Raw genomic sequence first — 22,530 nt, 5'->3', positions numbered from 1 at the left:
TGACCACTATTTGCCTCATGCGGCACAAAATCTCCTTTGCATAGAGTTGATCAGGCTGTTAATTGTGGGCTGTTGAATGTTGTCCCAATCTTCTACAATTGCTGTGCGAAGTTGATGGATATTGGCGGGAACTGGAACACGCAGTTGTACACGTCGATCCAGAGCATCCCAAACATGCTCAAATAGTGACATGTCTGGTGAGTTTGCCGGGAAAGGAAGAACTGGGACATGTTCAGCTTCCAGGAATTGTGTACAGATCCCTGCAACATGGGGCTGTGCATTATCATGCTGAAACATGAGTTGATGGCGGTGGATGAATGGCACAACAATGGGCCTCAGGATGTCATCACGGCATCTCTGTGCATTCCAATTGCCAAATTGTAATTCTGTTCATTGTCCGTAGCTTATGCCCACCGCCAACATGGGGAACTGTTCACAACATTGACATCAGCCATCTGCCTGGTATAGTTGAAACCAGGGTTCATCTTTGAAGAGCACACTTCTCCAGCGTGACAGTGGCCATCAAAGGTGAGAATTTGCCCAGTAAACTCCAGGTCAAGATCCTGGTGAGGACGACGAGCACACAGATGAGCTTCTTTGAGACAGGTTTTGACAGTTTGTGCAGAAATTCTTTAGTTGTGCAAACCCAGTTTCATCAGCTGTCCGGGTGGATGGTCTCAGACGATCCTGCAGGTGAAAAAGCCAGATGTGGAGGTCCTGGGCTGGCATGGTTACACATGGTCTTCGGTTGTGAGGCCGGTTGGACATACTGCCAAATTCTCTAAAACAATGTTGGAGGCAGCTTATGGTTGAGAAATTAACATTTAATTCTCTGGCAAAAGCTCTGGTGGATATTCCTGCTGTCAGCATGCTAATTGCACACTCCCTCAAAACTTGACATCTGTGGCATTGTATTCTGTGACAAAACTGCACCTTTTAGAGTGGCCTTTTGTCCACAGCACAAGGTGCACTTATGTAATGATCATGCTGTTTAATCAGCTTGTTGATATACCACACTTGTCAGATGGATGGATTATCTTGGCAAAGGTGAAATGCTCACTAATAAGGATGTAAACAAATTTGGCATGACAATATGGAACATTTCTGGGATATTTTATTTCAGCTCATGAAAGACAGGAACAAAACTTGTTGCATTTATATTTTTTGTTCACTGTAGCTGACTGCCTATGATGGAAACATCACCTGGGGGTAATTTCATTTCATCATTTTATTTACATTTTTGTCCTAATAACGTAACTTTCTCAAATGTTTGTCTACCAAGAGAAAACAACATGCTTGTAAATCCCTCATCAAATCCATTGGAAGCACATCTATGGAAATTAGATTATGCTTTCTTAAAACACCAAGTTTGACCAAATTGGATTCTGGAAACGTCTGCTGTATTTTCCTTTAAGTAGGAAACTACTCCATGTGATCAACACGTTTATGAATAAACCCCAATGTCTCATGTTCAACTTAATTCTTGAGCTAGCACTCAATAGAACCCATTATACACTGTGACTTGTTATCCAGTACAGGAGTGAATGTGTTGTTTTTAGGAGCTCTGTTGGGTACAGTGGGAGGGTGTTTGGCCTCTACCAGCTTCCTCCCCTTCCACACAGCACTTAATAAAGGAACACAGGGGGAGTGGGGAATTTGGCCCAGATCGCAGAAGGTGAGACTGGCTGTTTGGACCCACCAGACACACAGGAAAAGGACTCTTACAGGGAGAGGAAGTGAGGTAGATGTGGGGAAACTCAATAAACAGGAACAGAGAACAGTGTATGAAGTGTGAGACTGGTGCCAGGCCGAGGTTTACAGTTAGGGAAATCAGGCTCGGCCGATCCCATCTACACTATAGGAAAAGAAGTCCAAAGTTTGAGTCATTCAGTTCTTTAAAATAGGTGTTTTGAATCTAGAGATGATTTTACTGATGTTGCTACTTTCTTTACTGTGCATGTGTCAAGATTTGTTTTCAAGCCCTTGATTAGAAAATCATGATATGCTGTTCTGGGTTGTATACAGAGTAGATGGTTTGTTTGATATTGTATCTCATCATTGGCTTGTGTTTTCCATATGTGGTATTAAGTCGCAAACACTTCTATATGATAAGTTAAATCATTAAAAAATAAACTCATTATCATTTCTACACATTTTCTACCTGGTTTAAGTCATTTAAGTTCAGACTGGAATATTTTCCATTATAATTTAAAAAATGTTTTTTTTTATCTCAGACACCCACGACCCATTCAAACCTCCGAACTGCTTTAATCCCTAGTTTAATTCATTAGAATTGTATAACATCATCCATAAATACAGTTGGAAACATTACAGCATGTTCCATTAGTTGGGTTGTAAAAACAGGACCTGCAGTACAGCAAGTTCAGCAGTGGCTCAGTCGTCTGATAACTACAATCAGTCATTGTGTAAGATTCATTACAGAACCACCACTACCAGTCATCATTTGGAGGCCCGATATAAACAGCCCATGTTATATATTAACCAACAGCTCCAACTTCTCATGCTGAAACCCAATGAAAAGGAGCTCTTATCTTGTTCCAGGCCCGATCTGATCTGCCGGCGGCTTTTAGTGTAATCAAGAAGCACAATGGACCATAGATTTCCTTCATTCAGGCGATGGGCTTTTGCTGGGCTCTGCCAAGGACAGGCCCCATGTGTGTAGTGGTGTGTTTGCAGCCAAGCGTCAAAACTATTGGCTATGCCCAATGTTTTATATAGAAACAGCATCCATTGTTAAAGAGGAAGTAGAGTGTTGAAGGTTTAATATCCTCTAAAAGAAATAAAAACAATGTAAACATTGAAGAGTGCCGGGTGAGAGAAGCTGAAAACCTTATGGCGAGGACAGGACAGAACTCACTGAGCAAAACAAACACTATTGTAGGGTAGGTTCAAAGAGATGCCAATATAGAAAAATGAGAAAATAAATCTGATGTCATTCCGGGGAAAGTAGCACACTGAGCAAAGGGACGTATGCAGTCTACTTTTTACATTTAGTCTCAGATGGTTCAGTTGAAGGTTTAGAATGTCGTCAACGTTCAAAAACCCTTAATGAACATTTCTAACCCTATTTTGTCCGTCTTTATTAAACTAACTGGAAATAGTAAGTGATGATACTTGAATGTAAATTAGTGGGCAGCATCAAGTTAAATATATTTCTAGTCTGTGGAGATAAATGACAAATAGCTCACGACAGCCAGCCAGTAGTTTATCGGGGTATCCTTGCCCTGTGTCAAGTTTACGCTACAGTCAGTGCAAAAGACTGTAGCTTCAGTCTTTTCCCACATCGTTTACACTGAACAACACCTACCACATTTTCAGTTTTTCCATGTGCACTTTCCCCCCCTTCCCCAGTGAAGTAGGTAATGAATGCGTTATCCTGCGCTCTGCTCCATGGTTTGACTCTGGGCTGCTCACACAGATTAAAATCATTATTATGTTGTTGTTGAGATTACTGTGGCCTCAGACAGCTGCTTGTAATAAAAACACAAGATGTTGGAGGATGAGATGTGCGAAGGCTGGATGAAACCTCTCATAATAGCAAGTCTCTTCCTGCAACGTTGCAGTGCGATTTGCTCTGGCTGTTGGAAACAGGGGAACTTCAATTTGAGTCGCGTTCATCGCAGCAAATGTAATATCAGTGATTAGTTTACAGATTTTTGCTGTCAATCTGGGTCTGAAGACTAATTAAACACTTGAAAATGTTTGATTTCCCTGAACTCGGAAAGTATTGCTGACTTATCACCAAACTGTTAAACTGGGTATAATTTGTCTGCATATTATTCCCTAAATCATGGGTTCCCAAACTTGGAGCTACCCTCTTTCAGAATTGGGGAACATTTATTTTTCATATGCACTTGTGTATAAATAAGAATTTGTTCTTAACTGACTTACCTAGTTAAATAAAAAAAGGTAAAAAATAAATTAAATAAACCTCTGGAGGATGTGCCCCTTCAAAGTAAATGGCACTTTCAAGTAAACAAACACAAAAAACACACATCGATACATAAAATAGACTGTATTTTCAGGAGGGAAAAAGCCCAGAAGCGGAGAAAACACAGATTTGCGGCAGTTGAAATACTTCCTCTACTATCACCCATCTGTTCACCAACGTCCACATAGGATGACTGTGGAACACATGTGCAATTCAAACTAAAAGAGGGAGACCCAGGAAAACAGTGCAACTGAAAAAAGAAAGCACGTACATTGCATCCTGGAATCTCTTCAGTCAGAGATAAATCTTAAAACAAAACTTTAAAACCCAGCTCCACAGCTGACAAAAATATGGAGGGCAGTCGTAAAACAAATAATAAAAAATACTCTCTCATACGGCAGGTTTTTGCCTGAACTGTAGTAGGCATGCATCTAAATGTAATATTGAATACAATGACAACAGCGGGTCCATTTACCAGTAATGAGGCAAAATAACTTGATAAATTGAAAAATAACAGAAAGCAAAATCAGCCATCACTTTCTCACCGTAGTATTATAGGCTTTACCGTTTCCTCTAACCTGAACTGTAGATTGCCATTGAAACAGAAAGCCCATAAAGTCACCTTTCAGAATAGCTCAAAAGTGAATGAGCATGTCTCAGCTTAGACAGGCAGGGGCCAATTCTAAGAGGAACACTGTGCAACAGGAGAACCAAGGCCAAGTTGCCATAGTTTATGATACATTTGAGATGTTGGCGTCATAAACCTGCTGAACTAACAGTCCAACTAGATTCGTTTTTAGATAAAGGCAAACGATTAAGATTAGTTACGGCATCTTACATTCAGCTTTCAAGTGCTTACAAGTGGATTGCGCAAGAAGACTACTATCCCATACAAACTTGTTTAAAACCCCAAAAAGGGAGTCTATGGGACACGACAGAAGGTAATGAATTTCTTCTTCTTTGTGTCTCGTACACCGGATAGGTGCAGTGTTTTACAGGGTCAGCCATCGTACAGTGCCTATGAGCAAGGCACATCGATACATTTCTCTGGCTTCCTGCCAGTGCTATCCAGTGTTCAGATGTGCTGGTGTTAAAGCAGGCATGGTAAAAAATAAACTAATATATAAAGGCATAACTTTGGCAATAACACTTAAGGTAGAAGTATATATGAGAGGGTTGTCTATGAAAAACTTGGCGTGCGCTTGTAAGGAAGACTGAGTGACTAATGGTGGAATGTGTGTGAGAAAGACTAGAAAACTTCTAAGAATCATCCACGTGAAACGGGCAAAGTGCCAAAACATTAGCAAAGTAGGCCTACACGTGACCACTCCCACTCTGTATGTCTACAGTGCTGCTAAGACTGGATCTTAAACTGCTCCAGACAAGTAGCGGGTGGAGCCAGGGGTGATGCCACATCCTGCTTGTCAATTGAGCAACTTTGCTTCCAAAACCTAAATAACAATTTGACCACTGCACTTTAGCAATACATATGAAAAGTGCCTGCTTGTCATGGCACTATAGGAAACATATGGGCTCAGTTTCCACCATTTACTACTTATAAAGGCATTATAATCATTACAGACAACACTTTTAAAAGGGCACAAATGCACGCCACTTCGTGTCAAGAACAAAGAAAACTTTTGTTTGCGTTATTGAAAGAGCAGTATCACACTTGTGAGACGGTCTTGTTGGTGAAATATGAAATGTTCGGACAATCCCTTGCTTGAGACAGAGGCAAATGGGAAAATCTGTATCCGCCAGCAGCCTGAAGTGTAACAAATACCTCCTAAAAGCCCACTCACAATCCCATCCAGTCCCCAGTGCTGAGTGAGAATCCAGGGTACTTTCCCGCTTCAAGGCAAGAGTCATGTTCCATTTGAAACTGGATGATGGGGGACGAAAGGGATTCTGGGAAATTAAGTCATCTTTTTTTTTGTGTTTTTTTGTGCCATTTGCGGTGGTCATTGTGGGCCTAAGTGCAATATGCAGAGTTGGTCCATGAAGGTTGAGGCTGGGTCCGAGGAAGGGGGAAAATGAGCTCACGTCGAGTCCTTGGATTGGTCCATATGTCTGAAACCGCAAACAAAACATGTAATTGGAGAGCAGTAGTTCCTGAATAAAAAGTTAAACATTGAAGAATATCTTCAGATACAAAAAAAAAAAAAAATCCACAGTAAGGTGTTTAAAAAAAGTTTTCCAAGAACTTAGGCTAGTAGTTCATCGTCGTCATGTGGAAGAACAAAAGATAAGGAGAGCCATCCATTAATATCCCACTCATTCCACTTGACAAACAATTCCCCAGTCTAAAATAAACTAATTAAGATGAACACTTTCAGCTGGACATATTTATTTAACTCCTAAAACAGTATGATCTAAAGAGTGAGTATGAGTGCACACTGGAGTATATAGACGGTACTTACTGGCTATAAGAGGCTGCTTCTGCCATTGGTGCTGGGTCCTTTGGACCTCATCTGTTCCTGGACTGACCCTGACTGCATGAGGGACAAGAGCAACATGGCAGTCATACGAACATCACTGCCTGGTAGAGTCATGTCAAATTCAGTGGAGCGTCAACCAGCAAGAACAGAGGACATTGACAATATGACCTGTTTTCTGGTATTATGCAACAGTCGGTGTTATTAAAGATACCTTGACTCATTCCACCTGCAGCTGGATTACACAACGAAAACTGTGGTTGCTAAGTAAGTGCCCTTCGCTAAGTGCCCTTCGCTCACTCACAAATGGTGTGATATGTTGATATTTCATATGCCGAATGGAAACACACTGTAGCCCTACAATCCTGAGCGGTTGATGGATACCCACCTCTAGTTTCTGTGAAAATGCTAACTAACTTTGCAACATTAGAACACCGTGCATGAAAACTAAAAAATAACCTGTAGTCGGAATACCACACCTATTTACACTGTTCAAGCCCATTAATGGGCTTTGCATCATTATAAGGGTTAGTCATGGTTCGCAATGGAGTCACCGGCTTAGTGGAAACACAAAACGTATACGCCTCTCATTCGGCATTAAAGCTCATTAAGGTTGTCAATGCTAAGTAAACAAGACTTGATCACTGGTGAGTTGACTTGGTTTTCAGTGGGATGTCTGAGTTCCCCTTTAACAGGCACAGAAAGGAGCGCTTGTTTTAGGTTGCTGTGCTAGATGATTGGGGGAATCTTCAACCAGCGTTGCAGGACACAGAGGGGGCCTTTCATTTAGCAGCCAAGGCCTTCCAGCTGTGTCCCCTGTCACTGTCCCTTCTCTGTGTGCCCTCTGGAATCACTCCCAGGGAGGGAAGAGGGACTGAGTAATAGGGTGTAGGGAACATCATGGGCATGAAGTGGTAGGGAGGGGGTCCATTTCAGGGCCTGCGTTTCCACAGGACCACTTCCGCCTCTTGCACAGGCTGAGCCTTGTTCAAAAGTGAGGCTGCAGGTGGCTGGCTGGAGATGGGCCAATTAGCCAATGAATGGGTGTGGGACAAGTGTAGCAGTTCATGTATGAAAGCAGTGTTTTTGTATTCATTTTAGTCCAAAGAAAAACCAGGGAATTAGTATTGTCCAGAGGTTGTACCATGGTGCACTGAGATATTTTAAGCAATATCTTCCAGACTTGATCCAAGTGTTGAAATAAGTTTTTTTTTTAAATGAATTTGACATACAATGCAAGTATAACGCAAAGACCAAATAATAGTACTCACTATGAGCAGCCCAACAGCAATTGTTAGGTTTATCTGTCAAGATTACAGACTGACCTACTATCATTCTTCAAAAACACTGATTACAAAATGTGTAAAAAGGATGGTCTTCATGAAAGTAGCCAAAACGTTATACATACCGGCGGCAAACCTTCCGCCATCTCCCCGGAGCCAATGTGTGTGAGGTGCATAAAGTTTGTAGGCTCTCCGATCATGCTGCAGTCAATCTTCCTCCTCTTCTTCTTCTGAAACAAATGCAAAAACGCCAGAGGTCAGTGACCTATAGTAATTCAAATATGGCTAGGCAACTGCATAGCACAGCGGCTGTGCAACCAAAAATGAAAGCGAAATTAGATTTTAATTCAGAAGATGATCTAAAATTACAACATAAACATGCACTTAATCGAACAATGATCAACATTTTGTCCCCAAAATAAGCAGCTTATTTTATTCGAGACACAGGAGAGGAACACTTATTTGGTTATAGGTGTAAACCATGAGGTGGTCTATTGTTCATGGGATGAAATACTATAGAACAAACAGAAGTTGATGCCGGATAGTAAACAATGTCAAAAAAGCCTCTATGCAAAAAACTTGCAGAAGTCGTCAAGTAGTGGATTTTTACATTTATTTTTTTATTTTTTAAATGTGATGGCTTAGAATATTAAATATATTGTTCTTGCTATGCATAAGCCATAAAAAAACAAAGGCTTTTTAATTGTCCACTATATTGTTAGTTTATCATCTCCTGATGCAGGCTAGCAGATACCATAGCCATTGACCATTTCAATGAAACATGGTGAAGCCCCAAAATTGCCCTCGCTAGAAGCCTGTGTTTCAGACATAAGGAAGTGGATGGCTGCAAATGTTCGAATTTTAAACTCGGACAAAACAGAGATGCTTGTTCTAGGTCCCAAGAAACAAAGAGATCTTCTGTTGAATCTGACAATTCATCTTAATGGTTGTTACAGTCGTCTCAAATAAAACTGAAGGACCTCGGCGTTACTCTGGACCCTGATCTCTCTTTTGACGAACATATCAAGACTGTTTCAAGGACAGCTTTTTTCCATCTACGTAACATTGCAAAATTCAAAAACGTTGTCCAAAAATGCAGAAAGATTCATCCAAGTTTTTGTTACTTCTAGGTTAGACTGCTGCAATGCTCTACTTTCCAGCTACCCGGATAAAGCACTAAATAAACTTCAGTTAGTGCTAAATACGGCTGCTAGAATCCTGACTAGAACCACATTTTTAAAATCATATTACTCCAGTGGTAGCCTCCCTACACTGGCTTCCTGTTAAGGCAAGGGCTGATTAAGGTTTTACTGCTAACCTACAAAGCATTACATGGGCTTGCTCCTACCTATCTCTCTGATTTGGTCCTGCCGTACATACCTACACGTACGCTACGGTCACAAGACGCAGGCCTCCTAATTGTCCCTAGAATTTCTAAGCAAACAGCTGGAGGCAGGGCTTTCTCCTATAGAGCTCCATTTTTATGGAATGATCTGCCTACCCATGTGAGAGACGCAGACTCGGTCTCAACCTTTAAGTCTTTACTGAAGACTCATCTCTTCATATGATTGAGTGTAGTCTGGCCCAGGAGTGTGAAGGTGAACGGAAAGGCTCTGGAGCACCGAACCGCCCTTGCTGTCTCTGCCTGGCCGGTTCCCCTCTTTCCACTGGGATTCTCTGCCTCTAACCCTATTACAGGGGCTGAGTCACAGGATTAATGATGCTCTTTCATGCCGTCCCTAGGAGGGGTGCGTCACTTGAGTGGGTTGAGTCACTGATGTGATCTTCCCGTCTGGGTTGGCGCCCCCCCCTTGGGTTGTGCCGTGGCGGAGATCTTTGTGGGCTATACTCGGCCTTGTCTCAGGATGGTAAGTTGGTGGTTGAAGATATCCCTCTAGTGGTGTGGGGGCTGTGCTTTGGCAAAGTGGGTGGGGTTATATCCTTCCTGTTTGGCCCTGTCCGGGGGTATCATCGGATGGGGCCACAGTGTCTCCTGACCCCTCCTGTCTCAGCCTCCAGTATTTATCCTGCAGTAGTTTGTGTTGGGGGGCTAGGGTCAGTTTGTTATATCTGGAGTACTTCTCCTGTCTTATCCGGTGTCCTGTGTGAATTTAAGTATGCTCTCTCTAATTCTCTCTCGGAGGACCTGAGCCCTAGGACCATGCCTCAGGACTACCTGGCATGATGACTCCATGCTGTCCCCAGTCCACCTGGCCATGCTGCTGCTCCAGGTTCAACTGTTCTGCCTGCGGCTATGGAATCCTGACCTGTTCACCGGACATGCTACCTGTCCCAGACCTGCAGTTTTCAACTCTCTAGACAGCAGGAGTGGTAGAGATACTCTTAATGATCAGCTATGAAAAGCCAACTGACATTTACTCCTGAGGTGCTGACTTGCTACACCCTCGACAACTACTGTGATTATTATTATTTGACCATGATGGTCATTTATGAACATATGAACATGTTGGCCATGTTCTGTTATAATCTCCACCTGGCACAGCCAGAAGAGGACTGGCCACCACTCATAGCCTGGTTCCTCTCTAGGTTTCTTCCTAGGTTTTGGCCTTTCTAGGGAGTTTTTCCTAGCCACCGTGCTTCTACACCTGCATTGCTTGCCGTTTGGGGTTTTAGGCTGGGTTTCTGTACAGCACATTGCGATATCAGCGGATGTATAAAGGGCTATATAAATACATTTGATTTGACCAGGATATAGACCTTTAGCCATTTTAAGTGTTACATAAGCAACCTTGACCGATGTTTACAAACGTGCTGCTGACCAAACGTTGAACCCTGTATCCTATGAGCTAGTCATGTAACAAAAACAAGGTAGACCACTGTGTGCATGCGTGTCTTTTCTTCTTGACGTCATCTTGACTTCGGAGGATCTGTTGGAGCATGCCTACATACCCAATGAATCAGGCATCTTACCGACCATTCTTGTTGCTACATTAGCATGACAGAGGAAAGCAGTCATTCCCACAGACTCGGAAAGACAACCCTCATGACCATTTCAGCAGGCATATTGAATCAGTGAACACCTAGCAACGTAAGATGCCAGGAATTGAACTCAAACAACACATGCGACCAAATAAGGTAACCCCTATACTTTTCTTGGCTCTATTGACATTCTTCGACGATCAAGTAGGAGCCTCTCTGTGTAGACCAACTTCCGAGTATCAATACGGCAATCGATTAAAACACTTTGCCATTTGGTACTTTAATCCAAACAACCCTTGAAAACATTAAAAAAGGCATACCAAACCTCACCAAATGCACAGCTGGTTGGCATCCACTCAAGTGGCAGCCATGAGTCATACCAAACTCAGAAATAAGCCCACACTACAACGTTGCATAACGGGAGGTAGGCTATCCCGTGGCTGATTGATGGAAGGTCTAGCTAATTGGTCAGCTGCGTGTGCTGCAAAAGAGAAACCGTCGCTTAGCAACCTATTTTAGGAGAGGCCTTCAGTATGTGTAATAGCAACCATTTTGGTGTCAGAAACCCTTTGGCATAGCCTGTGCTTAGAAAAGTGGGTAGCAATTACATGACTGACATACAGGAAGTTAGGCAGACCCAAACTACCAACATCTCATGAGAGCATCAGTAAGAAGGGTCTCAATGCAGTAATATAAAATAAAAAAATGACATGCCACACAAGCCCCTTTCCTCTCTAAACAGTTCCACCATGTAAACCCCTGCATGTATTTATATAAAGTGGCGTAACTGTACAGTCCTCCCTCAACAATAGAACAAACACAGGCCCGAAAAATAAATAAGAAAAGAGGAAGGGAAAAAGCCATCCCACGGGACAGTGCCCCAGTACCCTTCCTCTCTCCTGGGCCCAGTCCCCTTCCTCTCTCCTGGGCCCAGTCCCCTTCCTCTCTCCTGGGCCCAGTCCCCTTCCTCTCTCCTGGGCCCCCGGGTTCATTGTTGACGAGTGGGAACGGATGAACACAACCCGCCGTTACGCAACTCTCCGTTACGCAACTCTCCCTGCAAAACCCGGGCCAGGAAAGGGTGCCGCCCTGAGGTCAAGGGTCAGCGGTCGCTTCTGGAGCGCTAAAGGGAAGTTCTTCCACTCTCCGGCGACACACTGATATGTTCGGTCATCAAAAAGGACCTCTATTCACCCCTGTAATGCTGGCCAGGATTCCATGAAATGCTTTGAAACACCTGATGACGCTAAGCTACTCTAGGTCCAGGCATTATAGTTCTCTGGACAGATCGATTCAATGGTTAGCGTCATTAAATCAACATCTGACTAGAATGTAAAGATAGTAAGGACATGTTTTCAATACAGTCCGTCCCAATATTGTGATGCCTACATTACTGATGGACACAACTATGCACGGTCAAAGTTATAAATGTGGGTCACATGGTCAGTGAATATTAATGACTGGCATTCACCCGAAGTATAGTACACGTGAAATAACAAATCAAAAGATGGCACTCAAGATTTCGCTCATGATGTGGATGCCTCTAAACGGCAAGCTATAAAACCCCTGTTTAAAGATATCAGCCTGTAAGTGAATGCAGATGGAGTCTGAAAAACACCATAAATACGTCGGCCTTTGCCAACAGATTTATTGAACTTTGATGCATTTAAAAAAGGGTCCCCCATAACATCTTGGCGTAAAAAATAAATAATGGGTAGATAGATCGTTGGGGAGTGTTTCACTTTTGGCTGTTCTAAGCATGCATTTAGGACTCCCTTGATTGGGCCTCTGTACATACCAATAAAAATCTGATAACTTTGTGTTGAATGCAACAGCCAAAAACACTAAGTTCTTGTGTGTGGTCAGAGTAAGCATGCTTGGCTGCCTGGGATGCCCAAACCTTGCCTTTGGCTACAAGATTAGCCAGGGACCTCTAACAACCTCTGTGGAACTTGGCAAGAGAGGGTTGAATAGAATTGGCCAGGATCTAATATAGCGCAAGCTTGGAGAGTAAACTTCATAGTCAAATACATCTATTAGATGAGGAATTTTGTGAAACCTGAGTAGTGGGCATTTTATACCTCTACATGAGTAAATAAAAGGGCAGCTGGCCCAGACTCACCGGTGGGGGTTTGGCCACCACACAGCAGCCCATCTTGTGCCAGAACTCGCTCATTCCTGGGCTCCGCCGGTTCTGTCGGTTCAGCGCCCTGCTCTCTGTCGCCGCCCTGCAGGCTGGTGAAGACAGGTAGCCTCTGTGACCCTCAATCTTGGGATAGTCCTGATGCATCCAGATCCCTTGCATCAGATAGCCAAAGTTGGTCAATCCCCAAACCCACCGCCCCCAAAAGGTCAGGTCCTGATTCGCTCAAGCCTCCCGGCGTCTTGATCCTTCTTCTGGTATCCAGTCAGATTAAAGGCCACAGGGTTTAATCTGTTGAGACAGGAGTTTATTAAATAAATAATAGCCAATGTAATGTGAACATGGTCCTACTAGTTCATTTTATTTTTAGCCAACATATCACTGCAAGCCTAACCTCCTAAGGTGGTAGCAAATCAAATGTATTTATAAAGCCCTTCTTACATCAGCTGATGTCACAAAGTGCTGTACAGAAACTCAGCCTAAACCCCCAAACAGCAAGCAATGCAGGTGTAGAAGCATACTTCTTACTGCATTCTACCCAAACCAGCATCTGGTCTAGAACAGTGTTTAAACCATTTTAAAATGATGCAATTCTTCGTGAGTAAGTCCGCTTCATGAGTGCCGAATTGTGCCGATGACGACACATTGACTCACATTGCCCCGTCCCCCAGTTCTAAAACTCAAGGGTTTGTGGTCTGACCACAGACCCCCCAGTCTTCTGTTCCAAGATAACGGAAGGTTTGATCAGAGACGGATGTAGAACACGTTTAAAACATACAGCTTTACAAAACAAGGTGACAAGCACATTAGACATGAGAAAGACATACCAAGGGTGAAAAAAACATTTGCAAACAGTAAGGACCAGTTGTCCCTGTAAGGACCGAAGCATCCGCCTTTCGCCTCTAGGTTGTTCCCATCTCGTCCCAGTTCCTGCCTTGCTAAGTCACACGAGGAAGCCTAAATGATAAGCACTGTGGAGCACCATCTCCGAAGCCATTTATATGACCCCTTTTGCAGTGTGAAAGAAAGTTCTGCCAAGACCATTATTGCTTTCATAAAAGTTTGGTTTATACTACTTAGTGTCGTCTTTGGTTTATCGCCGTGCTTAAGGTGGTCACTGATGAGCCGTTGAGGCAAATTAGAGCTGCGGCTTTCTGGCATTTTTATTAGGATCCCCATTATCTGTTGCGAAAGCAGCAGCTACTCTTCCTAAAAAGGTCCACACAAAACATAATACAGAACATTAATAGACTAGAACAGAACTACAAATAAAACTTTTTTTTATTTTTTTAAAACAGCACACAGCCTACATCAACACATAAAAAATAAAAAAATCTAGGTCAAATAGGGGAGAGTAGCAGCGCCATGGTTACCGCCTGCTCCAAGGACCCTGCTTCTCCAGGTTGTTTTCCACTACTGTGCTTGGACTTTAGTTTACTTTGGGCCCGCTGCCGATCGTTTGATTAAACTTTTCATAATGACATGGCTCTCCTCCAGCTCCGCTTTATCGTGCCCAGAGGCTGTGTGAGGAAACTGTTTAGGAATGTGTGTGTGTGTGTGTGTGGTGGAGAGTCCCTCTCACACACCTTTTCACAAGAACAAGGTCAAGCCTATGCTCTCTCAAACCCGATACAAAAATACTGTAGCAATAACCTCCTTAAGACATTAGAATTAGCACAGTTCTGGAAAAATTAGCACAAAGCTGTTGTTTTCCAGAACTAAGTAAGAGTAAACCTAAGGCACCACACAGAGTGGGTCACTTGATAGCACAAGCACATTGCTGCCATTTGGGCATCACAGCGGTTTTAACAGGTAAGCTACTAGCCTGACACACTCACTGTATAGTTCACTTATAGGCTTTTTAGTTAACAGTCATCGGGGCAGTCAGAGAGCCAGTCGACTGGTGCACGGTAAAGGCATCAGGGTTGTAAGACGGCCTGGTCAGTGGGTGTAGAGACGGTTCTCAGGCCCCATGGCTTATTGGGATGAAGTCTGTACACAGACTTATGACGACATAAAGGGTGTGGATGGACGGCAAGGCAGGCAGGCTGGCACAAGTCAAATAGGACACCGGCGTCTGTAGAGTTGAGCCACTGGCCGAGCCAGCCTTGCACGGGCAAAGTCTGGGTCTAACTTCTCTCCGCGTTGACCTCTTACGGTTTCACCCCAGAGCAGGTACACTTTAAAAAGGGATTATAGTGAGGACACACAGCATGGTGAGAACACAGTCCTCAGAAAGAGGGATAGAACTGTGAACTGTCTATAGGACAGCACTGGGGCTCGGAATATCTCCTATGGTACACTATTTAGAGGAGAGTAACCTCATGACCAAGTTTCCCATGATTCATAGCACCAAAAGAAGAACAGAGGGTGGGGGTAGGGACAGACTTGGGGCAGTTGAAATACTTGTCTGGTGAGGTAAGGATTAACTAACGGAACTCTCGCTTTGGGCTCATCTGGTCTCTGACGGCATGCTCATCATCTTGTATAAATAAACCGGCTTTCCAGAGACCTGGGGCAGTTTCTCTCTAATTTGAGGTTTCCTATGAAGAGCAACGAACGATGAGCAAAAACGAACCCTCTTCAGAAGTGTGACAGTCCAGTTCTGTTGAATTACTACTGGAGACTCATCTGTTGAAGTGCTGGAGAGCCCTTGATAAGATGGTGCTATATTTTGCATATCTTCTTAGGCCACAGCTGTTTATTTGTTCAACTACTACAGGCTACCCTGTGGGAACAGGGAAGAATCGTTCTGGTTCTCCAACAGGGATTTTTCCCCCACCCAACTTTGTCTCATCATTAAATGGGCAAGGTGGTTCCTCAGACGGTACAAAAAATGGTTGACAGTTTAATAGTTCTTCACCCTGCCAGGATCCCTTGAGACAACATCACGGACTTGTGCCAAAACCATCCAGCAACCTTCTATGGATGCATGTGTATCTTTGCGTCAACAGAGTGAGAACTCAGAAGTGTTTATATTGCCAACACAAATAATGGAATCCTCCTGCCCTCACTCACTGGACTCCTGTGTCAGTCCAGATTTCACATGATCCTCAGTGCTGCTGAGGGTTCCCTGTTATCTGTGCTGAACGGGCAGAAAAGCCAAAACAAGAAGGTTGACAAAGAAGCAAATGTGAGACTAACCTTATTAAAATGACACGGCAAACACCACAATGTAGCTACAGTAGCAGACAGCATGTGGTGCATGAGTCCAATTGCAGAGTATGTCACCTAACCCAGCTTTTTTGTCTTGGCAGTTAGCGAGACTTATGGTCTCAACGTGGGTTTGTTCATTTCATATCCCCGTGGGTAGGCTGACAGTGACGATACTTCCTGCTAACTCACCAAACACTGACGTGGCTACAAAATTCCACAGACGTGCTAACAGACATCCCTGTAAAACACATTTCATTGCAGCTCTCTTTTCCAAATAGGCAGAATGAACAGCACGTGTGTATAAACACATCAACGGCTACGATCATAGAGCTTGTATTTGAAAGAGATAATGGCTACAACTTACTGGGATTTATGAATTGAGAAGCAACACAGACAAGAGGTAATTTGAGCAGAGATATTGATGAAAATGACATTCGACCCGGACTAAAGACAAGCTCACAGGTGCTCATACAACACACCAAAGGCAACAAAAAAAAACTTTCCACAGAAGTCTCCCTGTTGACATGGGCTCATAATGCCAAGCTCTGTTCCCTCAAAAAAGATAAGCTGCCAGGTCACACTATAGACATTAAAGACAACGCCTCTGGCCTAGACGAGTAGGGAGTAACCTAGCGTGACGACCAATTAATAGAGCCAGATCTAACAGCATTATATGTGAGCTGGAAAAGATACAATTGGAACCTTAGGATTCGTACACTGGTTGTGATCCTCGCATCTCAAAACCATTCAATGAGATCTTTCAGCAACAACAACGTTGAGATTAAGATGTTCTGATACCCTTGTTGGATGTTTTAACGAGGCAATCTGCAGTCGACACAATAAACAAAGCGTTTCACCGCCACGGTTTCTGTAAAGGGCGGAGGGGTGGGGCTGAAGAAGTGTAACCACTCAAATTCATACGCGGAGCATCCATGACATCAACATGATAGTTTTAGCTGTTAAAAAAAAAACGCGATACAGCATTTGTTTACATTTACTTAGTTTACAAACATTGGAGCAAAACAGGCTTAAATTTTGGGTTCCAATGCGGTACAATAGTTGAACTAAGCTCATGAGATATTTAGAAGTTATATTCCTCAAGAATCAAATGGGTACATATGCATAAATGTATGTAGCAACTGCAGAATGCCCCCTCAATGGTCACAGTTATTCAATGACATGCTCAATAGTTACACCACCTATCTTATAAGCGTTTGCAAATGCAATAGAGACCTGCAAGCTACCTACCAACTGGGTGGAATATTGGATGTGGGTCAGTGGCTCACTGTCAAAAGGCGAGAGGGAAAAGGAGGGGAGTGGTCTCTAACGGAGGAATTACAATGAGGCCTTTTCATGGGATGTGGTAAAAAATAAAAAATAAACACTTTACAACTGGTTAATGGCACATTTAAAAACTGCAGACATCAGTTTTCAAGCAACAGCTTGAGGACAACATGGATCTTTCACAGAATCCAATGCACTGCAATCCACGATCTGATGACTGGTTCAGGTGTTTAGAATTGTATTGGAACTGAGGTCTTTAGAACGGTTGCTTTAACTCGAGAAAAGCATCAGTGTAGTGATTCCTGCCTGGCACTAGATTAAGTCGCTCTGGATAAGAGCGTCTGCTAAATGACTTAAATGTAAATGTAGATGAAAAGCAGGTAGCAGCTACATTAATATAGTTGGTGAAGATAGGTCTCTTCAAAATCAAGTTATTCAGGTCTGAAAGAGGTCTAGTGTCCATTTTCCACATCAGCTGTTGTGTGCAACTACGCATCAATCCCAAATTAAAATGGGGAAGAGAACCATTAGCCCATAACAGGAGTATATATAAAGTCCTGTCCTCCCAGAATGACTTACTGGTAGGCTTAATGAAATAGGTCTCCAAAGTGACTCTTCTCATGAAAGATTAAGTATGGTCAATGTATACATAGACCTATTGCTTACAGTATAGGAACCTCCCTTTACCCCCACTACTTAGGTCACTGATGTGACAGTGTACACTGGGGTGTCCTTTTAAAGAAAGGAATGAATACAGATTAAAGTTGCTCCTATCTGCAACAAGTACAAAGTCAAACGTACAGGAAAGGACGCAGTTAATGTCACAATGGGATTCGACACTTCCATGACTCAATACAGCTAGTTTGACATTTCCTGCTATCTTTATCGGAATTACCAACCCCCCCTGCGTGTCACGGGTCATAGGTTACTCCACAGAGTTCCACACTAGCAGGGGGTAAAGTACACTCCCCACATGCCAGGCTCAGCTGCTGAGTGGCTGTTCTAACCACCTCAGACATGAACTGAAAACGCTAACAAACTAAAAGATAGAATTCCCCTGGCCCTGCACACATACAGTACCAGTTAAAAGTTTGGACACACCTACTCATTCAAGGGTTTTTCTTTAAAACTATGAAATAATATTTATGGAATCATGTAGCAACCCCAAAAAATTGTTCAAATTTGTGTGTGTATATATATATAGTTAGATAACTTCACTGTTGAAGCTAGGAACACAAGCATTTCGCTACACCCGCGATAACATGTGCTAAATATGTGTATGCGACCGATAAAATTTGATATTCAACCCCCTCCTGTATCAAAGTCCCTGCGGCCTCAATTGAATTATTATTCATTTATTTTTTGTTTATCCCTTGGCCTACAATGCTCGTGCCACTGCAGAAATCAAATGAATCTAATTTACCACCCAACCCTAAGGTAAACTAGAGATCTGAGAAATAGTCAAACGGCGAGATTTTACATGGCTTGATGAAGAGATTTCACAGGATGGGATGGGTTTCTCATATTGGCACGATGCGTAGGGTGTTTACCTTTCACTCCAGCAACCCAGGTTGGCTTCCTTGCCCAGGCGTTGCTACACTGGTGTCAGAAATGGGATGGCGGCTGTGAGGCCATCAGAACGCACGGCCCAGACTTGTGAGTATTTGAAGCACGGGGGGGTAGCCTACAGTGTTGCCTGAAATGTTATGAATGCCCATCTGTGGTAAGCCTAACATTTGTAATACACAAAAAGACTTCCGGTCTGGACAGAACCGAGAATAGCCATCCAAAATATGTCGGCTCGTGCTTACTGGGGTGTAGCCTACCATGTCGCTGGCAATGGAATTGTATGAATGCCCATCCATGTGGTAGGCCCATCCATGTGGTAGGCCCATCCATGTGGTAGGCCCATCCATGTGGTAGGCCCATCCATGTGGTAGGCCCATCCATGTGGTAGGTCCATCCATGTGGTAGGTCCATCCATGTGGTAGGTCCATCCATGTGGTAGGCCCATCCATGTGGTAGGCCCATCCATGTGGTAGGCCCATCCATGTGGTAGGTCCATCCATGTGGTAGGTCCATCCATGTGGTAGGCCCATCCATGTGGTCGGTCCACCATTTGTGAAACAGGCCGTTGCATTGGCTTTATTAGTCCTGATTCCTGTGACTAATCAATTTAGCTATTCAAGTACTGAATACAGGGTTTCTATACAGCACAGATATATTTAGATGTATGACATATCCTAATTCTGCTACATGAGTTATGACCAAGACATTTTTTGGACGGGACATTGGTGGAACGACACAGGGATGAGTCTCTAAAACAGCACCCTGGAGAGGCACGCTGGGAATGGACAAGCAAAATATTTTGTGCCCTTGCCTTTGACAAAGTGGGCACTGCTTATCACATGGCGGCATCAACGCTCACCTAAAAAGCTCTTCTGCTACTGGTTGAGGGAAATTGCCACTGTTACAGGGCAGAATTATGTGAAGTTATGGGTTGTTGTTGGTGGTGCGCCTTGGTCAGTTTAGCTCAGAAAATGCCACCCTTATCAATCTGCCAACATAGGTAATGAGCGGGCCGGCCGTGGTGTATGGGGTTTTGTTTTCATGCCAGAGACCAGGGTTGGCTACAATATTATCAAGCTGAAGACCTCAACAGTGAGGTTGGAGCACACAGTATTGAAGAGGAGCCAAACCCATCCCTGACCAATGGGCTTTCCCATAGAGGAGAAGCAACAGTGAGGGAGTACGAGACCATTTACAGTCTCATCCCAAAACTATGCCCTCCTGAAAATAGACCACAATGGCTTACTTTACCCAATGCAGTCAACTGACTGAGCCACTGTCGCCAGCCTGACTTCCCTGAATGTTTTAGACCTCTAATTTGGAACTGACAAAAAATAAGAAATCTTGTCATAAACAGGCTATGTAATTTGTCTAGCTCTCTCATCTCTTAGAGGAAATGAATACTCGGTGTCTTGAGGGAACATAGTTACTACTTTAATGTAAAAAAAAGAAAAAGTACACTAAAAAATAAACATGTAAAGTGTTTGGCACATGTTTCTTGAATGGAAATAAAAGATCTCAGAAATGTACCATTCGCAAAAAAAAAATATTTCTCTAAAATGTTGTGCACAAATTTGTTTAAATCCCTGTTTGTGAGCATTTCTCCAATGCCAAGATAATCAATCCACCTAACAGGTGTGGCATATCAAGAAGCTGATTAAACAGCATGATCATTACACAGGTGCACCTTGTGCGGGGGACAATAAAAGGCCACAAAAATGTGCAGTTTTGTCACACAACGGCACAGATGTTGAGAGAGCATGCAATTGGCATGCTGACTGCAGGAATGTTCATCAGAGCGGTTTGCTGATGTCAACGTTGTGAACAGTGTGCCCCAGGTGGCGGTGGGGTTATGGTATGTGCAGGCATAAGATACGGAAAACGAACACAATGGCATTTTATTGATGGCAATTTGAATGCACAGCGAGATCCTGAGGCCCATTGTCGTGCCTTTCATCCGCCACCATCCCCTCATGTTTCAGCATGATAATGCACAGCCCCATGTTGCAAGCATCTGTACACAACTCCTGGAAGCTGAAAAAGTCCCAGTTCTTCCATGGCCTGCATACACACCAGACATGTCACCCATTAAGCATGTTTGTAGATGAGTGGGACAACCTTCCACAGGCCACAATCAACAGCCTGATCAAGTCTATGCGAAGGAGATATGTGGTGCCGCATGAGGTGGTTTCACCAGATACTGACTGGTTCTACTCGCCTACTTTAAAAAAAAAATTGGCATCTGTAACCAACAGACGCCGATCTGCATTCCCAGTCATGTGAAATCCATAGATTCGGGCCTAATGAGTTTATTTCAAGTGACCGAAATCCTTATATGAACTGTAACTCAGTCAAATCTTTGAAATTGTTGCATGTTGCGTTTATATTTTTGTTCAGTATACACAACATAACATTTCAATGAAAACTGATAAAGAGAGGGCTTGAATTATTCCAGTCATTGGATGAAGACATCTTCTGTATGGGGGAGTTTTGTTAAAGAGTCCTGACGCTGGGTATGAACAGTATCACGCATCCCTTGCATTACTAGTTTGGAAAGGTAATGACTTCATCTTTCATATCGGCTATAAATCATTTGTTTTAAAAAAAACGTTAAAAAAACGACATGTTCAATTGAGAACACTTTACAGGGTTTGCGTTCCCACATGCCCATGCTTACAGAAGACAGATAGAGGGACCACCTGTGCTAACTATCTAGCATGCTCTGAACAGCTGTTTGTAACGCCGGGTTTTTCCCCAAACTTGGTCCCTGGGGGGCCCCCATAGTGCAAGTTTTGGTTTTTGCCCTAGGACTATACAGCGGATTCAAATATCAACAAGCCTTTGAGTCAGCTGTGTAGTGTTACAGCCAAAACCAAAACGAGCACCGAGTTTGCGAAACGCTGGTGTAACTCTTGACAAATACTGCCTGTTGAAACTGTATTAAAGCCGGTTAAAAATACTGTATATGTTGCATTTGTGAAATTATCTTGACGTTATATGAAAGTAAAGGGCTTCATGTTTCTAGAACCGTATCACAGTTTAAAATAGATTCACTTTAGATTGAGTTTGGCTGCTAAAGCCGGTCTACCTCAAAATAAATTAATATCCTTTCGACTTTAAGGAGTAACGGTAGACACTTGGGCTAGCGGACTAAACTCCGGTTTATGAAGTGTCTGGACTTCAACACGGAGTTTAGTCCGCTAATCTTGGGCTAGAACTACTCAAACAAGTGTTTGATTTACACCTGACAGATCACACTCCGGCCAAGCCATTTCCAAGGGAATAGCCACAAAATACACTACATAGCCAACCTTTATGTAGCTCGATGGGCTAAGCATTATTTAACCAAATAGTAATGACTTGGAGTTTGATCGAATCTGGTCGTTTACTTTAAAAGCATAAAACGTTCAAATGAATCAATGTTGAAAGTGCAAGGATATTTAGATTCTAGGCAACGTAACACCATTGTCTCTGGGTTTGGCCAACTCTAAGCCTTCTCAGTAAGAGAAACATTGTAACAATGACCACGTACCCCCTTTCATTTCCAGAATTAGCTAGTAGGCTAGCCTTCATGAAGAACAAAGTCTCAATAGCGGCGCTGACTTACCTCCGTTCTTAAATGTACCCAAACAATGTCGATATCCAGTAGCAAAAGTATTCGCTGAATGCCCTTTCAAACACCAACGTATAGCACCAACCACACTTATGCTGATTCTCGGTTTTTTGAGGTGTGGTTCTAAGTTGTTCAATCAGGAAATTGAAATGTTT

The 22,530-nt window shown here is 43.1% G+C and overlaps 1 protein-coding gene across 1 annotated transcript; it reads right to left on the bottom strand.

Annotated features, from left to right (window-relative positions):
- Positions 1-4,021: 4,021 nt before the first annotated feature.
- LOC115128431 (CDC42 small effector protein 1-like) lies at positions 4,022-22,530 on the bottom strand. Its single transcript, XM_029658276.2, has 5 exons — positions 22,370-22,530; positions 12,733-13,044; positions 7,796-7,900; positions 6,373-6,444; positions 4,022-6,022 (listed from the first exon to the last, which is right to left on the bottom strand). The coding sequence occupies exons 2-4, from the start codon at positions 12,913-12,915 to the stop codon at positions 6,376-6,378; spliced, it is 357 nt and encodes a 118-aa protein (XP_029514136.1). The 5' UTR covers positions 12,916-13,044; positions 22,370-22,530; the 3' UTR covers positions 4,022-6,022; positions 6,373-6,375.

This window comes from Oncorhynchus nerka, linkage group LG4, assembly GCF_034236695.1.
Source record: "Oncorhynchus nerka isolate Pitt River linkage group LG4, Oner_Uvic_2.0, whole genome shotgun sequence".
In the NCBI taxonomy this organism is placed as follows: Eukaryota; Metazoa; Chordata; class Actinopteri; order Salmoniformes; family Salmonidae; genus Oncorhynchus; species Oncorhynchus nerka.
The sequence above is the reverse complement of the archived record's forward strand: the minus strand, read 5'-3'. Positions and strand labels throughout refer to the sequence as shown.